The 8,320-nt window shown below is 47.8% G+C and overlaps 1 protein-coding gene and 1 long non-coding RNA gene across 12 annotated transcripts in view; one reads left to right on the forward strand and one right to left on the reverse strand.

Annotated features, from left to right (window-relative positions):
- Positions 1–8,096, reverse strand: part of ATXN2 (ataxin 2) — a 50,313-nt gene extending 42,217 nt beyond the window's left edge. For 7 of the 11 annotated variants that reach the window (XM_074554250.1, XM_074554243.1, XM_074554249.1 and 4 more), the window contains exons 1-2: positions 7,828–8,095; positions 1,326–1,362 (exon numbers count right to left, since the gene is read on the reverse strand). In XM_074554250.1, coding sequence (XP_074410351.1) covers positions 1,326–1,362; positions 7,828–7,940 — 150 coding nt within the window. In that variant the 5' untranslated portion in view covers positions 7,941–8,095. Of the gene's footprint in view, positions 1–1,325; positions 1,363–7,827 lie in introns of all 11 variants that reach the window. The other 4 variants (XM_074554246.1, XM_074554241.1, XM_074554253.1 and 1 more) reach the window with 2 other exon arrangements.
- Positions 1,222–5,057, forward strand: LOC141731140 (uncharacterized). The gene is made up of 2 exons (XR_012583068.1): positions 1,222–1,387; positions 4,650–5,057. It is a non-coding gene; the product is annotated as an uncharacterized LOC141731140 (long non-coding RNA).
- Positions 8,097–8,320: the final 224 nt, after the last annotated feature.

Consider the following 8,320-nt stretch of genomic DNA (forward strand, 5'->3'; position numbering starts at 1 on the left):
CTGACCAGACAAAGATCTAACACCCTCCCAAACAACCTAAAAACCCCAGGAGAGCCCCTAATGTCACTCCATTAAGGAAATTCTCTGGCTGGCTGGGTGCAGCTGATAGGCTCAGATTAGAGGGATATCAGCAGGCCTTTGTTTTTAAACAAAAAAAAGCCCTGCTGGTTTTAAGAACCATCAAGAGAATGAAGCACTTGCAGAGCTGCAGAAGCAAAAAGGTGTTTTCAGGCCTGCTCAAGCTCATCCTTTCATCTCCCAGCCCTGATTACACACATTAAAGCCATCAAATTGTGGAGTGCTAAATTGCCACAAAGCCCAGTATTAATTTAGTCCAAAGTAACTCAGTGCAGCAGCAGCAGGACCTGCACTCCTGCCTGGAGAGCTGGGCAGGTGTCCCCAGGCTGCTCACATTCACCTCAGTGCAGCTGGTTTGTTCCAATATCTGCTACCTTTTTGTGTTGATGCTAAAATAACTCCTGGGATCTCCCATATTCTGAGTTTTTCAACTGAAAACATATTTTGAACAGTTTTCTGGGCTGAACAGACAAGTTTGGGGACAGCTCACACCAACACTTGGGGATGTTTAGTGTTTGCCTATGACCTTTTCCACCAATTTTCCTCAAAGCTTCTTTAGTTTTTCTCAAGTGTCCTGGTATCTTCAATAAACATTTATGTAAGCAAACTGCAGTCCTGTTAAATCTTCCTGCTTCTGCTTCATTCTCCAAAATTAGGCATCTTTGAAAACCAGGCCAGCAACAAATTGGCAAATATTTGATTAGTGAAGTTCAAAGATTCACTCTTTCAATCAAGATCCATGAATTTAGCTCTGATAAAATGATGTTCTGCAAGTCAAGTCACATCTATGCTCCAGTAATGCACAACTAAAGCTGCACATTGGAGCTACTGAGAACAATGGCTCAGCAATTTTATAGTAAAGCTACACAAAGTAGTTATTTTTATTTCATTAAATGCTGCCTTACTGTCATCTGTTTAAGGGAGAAGCCAATGTCAGAATTTTCAGATAGGAACTAATTCAAAAAGCACTGCCTTAAGTTAAATGTTATTTATATTTACAGCTGTAATTGCAAGAAAATGCAGAATATTTATATTAGTGCAGTCAAAAGTTTTAGTGAACCTTCCCCCCTTCACCCTCCCAGGAGACTTAAATGAATGTGAGATGCTACTCTTTAAAAAAATTGTATTTCACTCTAAAGCATCCACCCACCAAGGCAAAAAAGGAGAGAATATTCCAGTATCTGCCATTCTGCCAAGCTGTTTCCCCAGCCCTGCACTGGCACAAAGAGCAGAAAGCACAAACTCACCGTGGGCTGAGGGGGTCCTTTGCCACTGCTGCGGCCTCTGCAATGAAACACACACATGGCAGGTGAGTAAAGAGCTGGAGTTGCTCCATTTCCTACCCAAGAATCCCAAACCCACCCCAATTTAGGGCTGAGAATGGGTTTGGGAAAAGCAGCACTCCCAGAGAGCAGAGCCTGACAAGGACCCACTGGGTTTATCTCCAACCTGCTGACCTGTCAGCAGGCAGGGGGGTAAATAAATTAAAACCTGTCATAAATTAAAGGATAAAATGAAGAAAATACTAAATTTATAAAATCAGAGGAACAATAAAAGAATAATTCTGCAACTAACAAAATTCCAAATCTTTGTGGCACACAAAGGCAAGATCAGGCTCAAGCCCTACACAGCACAGGGTCCTTTCCTCGAGCCTCCAAATGTTGTCCAAATGTGACAGATTTGGGCCACCCAAACAACTGACCCTGATGTCAGTGAGGTTCCACCTACAAAGCTCATTTCTAACTGCTCTCACAATAATTCTGTCCATTCCCCCAGAAATACCAGCTCCTCCTAGAGCCAGCCTGTCACTGTGCAGCACCCAGGACACCCTGACAAGGCTCAGCCTGTGCCCTCCACCCCAGCCCCTGAGCCCCAAACCATCCCTGCAGCTAAAAAACTCCCCAACAGCTCCAATTCTTCAACTCCACTGGTGTGCCTTAATTCCTCCCTTGTACCAAGCAGTCCTAGTTTCAAATATTCCTTGTAGTGATTTAGATTTGTGTTATGACTTCAGGAGCACTCACTGGAATGTGAGGCAAAAATAAATCTTCTGTTCTATTAAAAAAACTCCTCGATTTTTTAAATAGACTCACCTTACTGACACACAACCATTTCAATAAAGACACCTGAAGAATCATGCCTGGTATTATCTAAACAACACTGAAATCTAAATCCAACTGGATGTCAGAGAATCATGGAATGGTGGAAAGGACCTTGAAGATCCATTTTCATCCCATGGGCAGGGACACCTTCCTCTAGAGCAGGCTGCTCAGAGCTCCTCAACACCTTCATTAGATGCCAACTGCACTGAAATGCTTTTAAAAACACCAAGCTGGGGCTGAATACACCCTACCCTCCAAAATAACAGGCCCTTATAAAAGAGAGCTCACAGGGTAGTCAAAAAATCAAAGGAACTTCTCTCAGTGAGCATAAATAACCCTTCAATAAATTCTGCCGAAATAAGCAAAGCCATCAGAGAGCCATGAAAGGCCTTAATGAGGAAAAAATGAAAAAGCACTAAACTATCACCTGACTCATTTCCAACAAGCTTCTGCATCAGAACTGTGGGCTCAGAGCATCACACATGCTGAGGGCACTGGCTGATGGCAGAACTGCAGATTTGGGGTGCCCAGCAGGCATTTTCAGGATATTGCAGAGAGCTAATCTCACCCAAAAAAAAAGCTCTAATGCAAATAACCTTTATTTAACTACCTTAACTTTCCATAGGGCAGCCTTACAATGTCAGGCTCGCTCTGGAGCAAATCTCACCATTTACCAAATCTGACATTTGTTAAATGGCCTCTGAGAGAAGTGAAGCTTTGTGAACATGGAACAGCATTTTTTGCATAATATTCAGACCCTTCTCTATGTGAAAGTCATTTCACCAGATGTGGAACCCCCACAGCCCAGTTGGATTTGTCTTTCTACTACAATCAAAAATCTGATCACCATGGTCACCCAGAACTTGGCCAAATTCAAACAATTTTACCAGTTCCATCTGCTGCCCTCACAGATTTTAGAAGTTCCTCCTTTTCCTCCATCAGCTATAGATCAAAAGCGAAAGAGTTTTGTGTCTTTGCAAGAGAAACCACTCCCATTTTTAGTGACAGAGTATTCTTAGACCTGAAAATAACTGGGTTGAAAGTTTGGAGTATTCCCTCTAAGCATCAACCAGAGTATTCCAGATTTTCCATCTCTTACCACATTTCCAAAATTACTGTTCCTACCCACACTTTTTCAAGAAATAAACTGATTGTGCACATCCACATCAGCAAGTCTACATCAGCCAAAAATTAAAGCAGAAATTCTCTGATCTACCAGGTCTCTTTATAGATCTGACCTCTTATTTTCCAGCTACAACCGTTAATCAAAAACATTGGGAGAAAAAAAAAAAACCAACACATTCACCAAGATGAGAAAAGAAATATATTTACCAATCCTACCAATGCAACAATTTAGCCAAAACTGTATCTTCTGCTATAACCAAGGCCACCAACTTGAGTTTCATATTCCAATAGGTGAAGAATCAAGTTCAAAGTATCATTTGCCACATCTTTGATGCAACACATGAAAAAAAACCCCTCAGGACCTTTACAAAAGGAGAAGGTAGATGGGTTTTGCCAGATGTTGAACATAATTTGGAACAGGAGAGTAACACAAAGAAATGGAGGTGGGAGAATCTAGGAAGGCTCAGTAGCAATTTAGCACTGCTACCTAAAACCCCATTTTCATGAGGGTAAATATGGCAAAATTTCGAAAATAATTCATTTTGCATTGCAGATACATGGTTAAAGGTAAACCTAAGGGGAAGGCAGGACAGCCTGGCAAATCCAAGCTGGAAACCCTTTGCTTTGGGGTAGCAAAGTCACAAACTCAGGACAAAGTAACAACTGAGCAATTAAACTCAGTTTAATTAACCCCTTGGCTCCAGCACTTCCACCCCAAGAAGCAAAGTCTCCATGAGGGCCCAAAAGCTGCACTATAAATGGTTTTTTTTTTCCAGCAGCAACTTGCACATTTTTTTCTATTTTTATGAGTATTTCCTCAGCATCCCTCACCTCCCTCTCCAATGTTTACATGCCAAGTGGAGTGTTTGGATAAGCAAAACAAGGTCACGCATTTGTATTTTCCCAGTTAATGCAAGGGAAACAAAGTCACTCCTGGATGGGAAAGAAAGTCTCCAGTTTTCTTTCCAACACCATCTGCACCTTGAAACTAAGAAATAAATGCAGCCACGCTGCAATTAATGTCTGGAGCAGAAATGTAGCTACAAAGAGTTGAATTTAAAGTGGGAATGGATGGTTCTGGAGCACTGACTGACACTGCTGCAGCTTGGAAAGCAAATTTACAGGGTACTCTAAAGAACTTTAGTGCAGAGAGCTGGCAAAGCTTTTCTTCTAAGGGAGAAATCTGAAATGCAAGGTTTTATTTCATTGCAGCGTTTGGCTCTATAAAGTCAAATGAATCGAAGGTGTCAAGTGAAGATTATGCAAGAAGTCCTGCAGTTTTATTTTCTGTAGTTTTTTCCCCCAATATTGACATCAATAATGCCAATTCCTGTCTCCACACAGGGTGACAGCTCCTGCAGCATCTGGATATTGAACAACCTGACTCAAACCTGGCCCAGGGCACACCTGGAACCTCTTGATGGGCTGAGTCACTGGAGAACCTTCACAGACATGGCCGTGAATCAGTTGTTAAATTAAAAGTTACTCAAAACCAGGGATGTAAAACCACCCCAAAGTGCTCCCACAGTGATAAGGAAAGAGGCCTGCAGGTTAAGCAGTCACTCTGCTCAGCAGTTTAGCACATTTGCACTAAAACCCACACAAAGATGTCAGAAGCAACTCAAAAACCTGGGGCTGGCACGTGTGAGATCTCCAGAACAGCCACTGCCCTGGAATTCCAGCACCTTGGCACTCAACATTCCCCTTCCCTTCCCTCTGAACAGGATGGCCACCATGCTCTCAAGAAAGGGATGTCAAGGAAAAATGAAAATAAATTGAGAACTTTGTGACATTTTCTTTAAAAATTGAACAATGGGGTGGTTTCAGCTTTAGGTTTTTGATGAGAAAAAGCCATTTTTAAAGGGCAGTAACTCCATGTATTCTTCCCCAAGCCCAGTTAGGCAAGCAAGTTACCAAAATGAAAAATCCCTTCTGCCACAATTGTAACAACACAAGAAACATCAAACCCTGACCCTAAGGTGTTTTGCCTTCAGATAAAATAACAATGGGGAAAAATGAACAAAAAAAGGATGAAGATTGAGGAAGGCTGGGATAGATGCAACCTGCAGCCAGAGGACAGCAAACCCTCCTGTGCTTGCATAACAGCAAAACTCCAACACAGAAAGTGGATGTTAGATAATGTTCTGATAGCACAGGGAGCAAGTTTGGGAACCAAGTCTACATTTTCCCTAATTACAGCTTGCTGTGCTATTGGCATCTCCCCTGCAGCCCAAGCCCATCTGCCATAGTGCACATTAAACAAACCCAGCATCTCACTGGGGGCCTCTTTATCATAAAGGTATTAATCCTCCTTTTTTATCCCAAACACCTTCAAGGATGCCTTCATTTCTGATTTTTCCCTTTGTCTAAAAGCAATTAATAGGGTGGTAAAGAACACTGGGTGTTCACACAGGATTTTACCTTTTCTGATCTGAAATACAGATGTGCAGCAGTGTGAAGCCATGGAGAGCAGAGCTGACCCTTCCCTCATGAGCAGAGGTACAAGGACAAGTGCTCAGCCCAATTCTTCCAGCAACACACAAAATTAGGCCTAGGACAGTCAATTATCAATGAGTTTTCTGCCTAAACTAAGCTTTCAAAAGCAACTTAGCCATGAAAAGTAGTTTTTGTTTTTTCTGCATGGGAATGTTAGTGCTGCAGGGAAACGAGTTGCTGGGCAGAAAGCTTGACATACACTGGAGATGTTAAGTTTTTATTCAAGAATATTGATACCAAGATGCAGGCCACCTAAATTTTCATTTTTCTGAACAGAAAAGCCATTCAGCTTATCATTCACGTGGCCAGATTTACAGCATGAACCATTTTTGAATTTGCACTCCCCAAAAGACCAAGGGCAGGTGCAGGGGAAGTTCTCTGAAGGTGCTCCATGGGGCTCCAGCAGTGTGATTTTACACACCCTCCATTCAGAAATAACTTGAAAAATTAAGAAAGAAAGAGCATCAACACCTCTGAGGCTTCATCAGTTGTTCAGCAGCCCCATCAGAACTCCCTAAGGAGTTCTGAAATGGAATTTATCCAATGGAACCAGAAAGGCAACACTGGTTGGAGAAATCCAGTGGCTTTAATCTTAAACTTGGGAGAGAATTTGAAGCCCACGTGCCCAAATCTATGGGGGCAAGTGGTTGCCATCAGGCTGAATTTCAGAAAATAAGCTGGAGGTTTTGTTGCCCTTCATGTTAACCTCTACAGTGCCACTGTGTGTTGGCAGGGACAGAGCCCAACAAACATCACGTCCCACCTAATGCCATATGCAAAAACTATTAAATGGGTGCTCTGGGCTGCTGAGGTATTGTTGTTGTTATTTATTTTGTCCTTTTCATACCATTCCAAAGCTCTTCCGCTTCCAGTTCCACTGGCTGGGAACAAAGTAAAACCCTATTTCCAGTGATGTCCAACAATGGGGCCACTGTAAATTCTGTTTTATTGCCAGTGCACAAAACCGAGTGGGAATAAACGTCCAGTTGAAGAGGAAGATGAATAAAACTCGAAATGAAACTGCTCTGAGTGACTGTGACCTTCAGAACTGTTAACGTCCTGCTCTGATCGTTTGTTATGACCCCCGCAGCCCCGGAAAAATCCACAGCACTATAGAGTTTATTATTTGAGGGAAAGAAAGGGGGAAAATGTGAGTGGATTTGTGTAGCTAATGATCTGAGAGCAGGAGCGGGATCAATCTTCCAGAGGCAGCGAGCGTGGGGCGGGGAGAGGGGGGGAGGCGAGGAGAGGGCTCAGCCTCTGCAAGATTCCTGCCCCAAAAATCCGGGAAAAAGCGAGGCCGCGCTCGGAGCCACCATCCAGCGGCGCGGCGCGGCGCGGCCCGCCTTCCCGCGAGAATTTTATTGCGATTTCCATTATTAAAAAAAAAATCAAATAAAAATACTAAAAAAAATTTTTAAAAAATATTACAAATAATAACGATCCCTAAATATTAAAATAAATTTTAAAATCTAAAAAATCACCACCCCCCCCCTCCCACCCTCCACCCCGGGTGAGCCGAGGGCGCTGCGCCGCCATCGCGGGGCCGGATCGCCGCCCCCTTCCCCGCCCGGGCCGCCCCCCGGCCCCGCCGCCATCGCTCGCGGCCCTTCCCGCGCCGGCCCCGACACGTGCGGCCCGCGCCCCCCGCTCCCCCCGCTCCCTCCTCAGCAGGCGGGTCACGTCGGCCCGGGGGAAGCGGCGCCCCCCGCCCCGGGCCCCGCGGGGGGCCGAAATGGAGCCTCCGCGCCGTGCCCTCCCCGCGCCTGAAGGGCACCGGCCGCGGCCCGGCCTCGCCCCGGCACTGCGGAACCCCCTCGGCGGGGCCGCGAGCGCCGCGCCCGCCGCCATCGCGGCCCCCGCCCCGGCCCCGCCATGCTGCGGGCCCCGCGCCCCCCCTCCCCGGCCGCCGCCGCCCATGGAGGCCGGTGCGGGGCGAGGGCGGGGGGGAGGGGGGCGGGCGAGCGGCGCCCGCGCCGGGCCCGGGACCGGAGCCGGGGCCGGTCCCGCGGCACTGCGCACCCACCTGCCCATGTTCTGCCTCCCCGCGGCTGACGGGAGGCCGGGGCCGCCGCCGCCGGGGGGCTTGCGGTTGTTGCCGGCGGGCTGCGCCGCCGCCGCCGCTTGCTTGAGGGACATGGCGAGGAGGGAGGGAGAGCGCCGGGGGTCGCGCCGGGCTGGGTGCGCTCGGCCGGTCCGCGCTGCGCTGGCGGGGCCGGGGCGCCGCTGGCTCGGCCGGTTGCTCCCAAACAGTGCGAGCGGGGCGGAGGGAGCGGAGCGCGGCGCGGAGGGATCCGCGGGGGGGGGGCGGGCGGCGGCCGAGCCGCGCCGCGGGGCGAGGGCAGCGCCGGGGCCGGGGGGCGCGGCGGCCACACCCGCGGGCTCGGGGCACCCCCGCGGGGCCGGTGGGGGGCGGCGGGGCTGCGGCGGCGGGCGCGGGGCGGGCGGCGGTGCGGACTCTTTACGGGAAGTCGGAGGGCGCGGCGGCGGTGCTGCGGCGGGTGAAGGGGCGGGGAGGG

The sequence above is a fragment of the Zonotrichia albicollis genome, chromosome 18 (assembly GCF_047830755.1).
Source record: "Zonotrichia albicollis isolate bZonAlb1 chromosome 18, bZonAlb1.hap1, whole genome shotgun sequence".
NCBI lineage: Eukaryota > Metazoa > Chordata > Aves > Passeriformes > Passerellidae > Zonotrichia > Zonotrichia albicollis.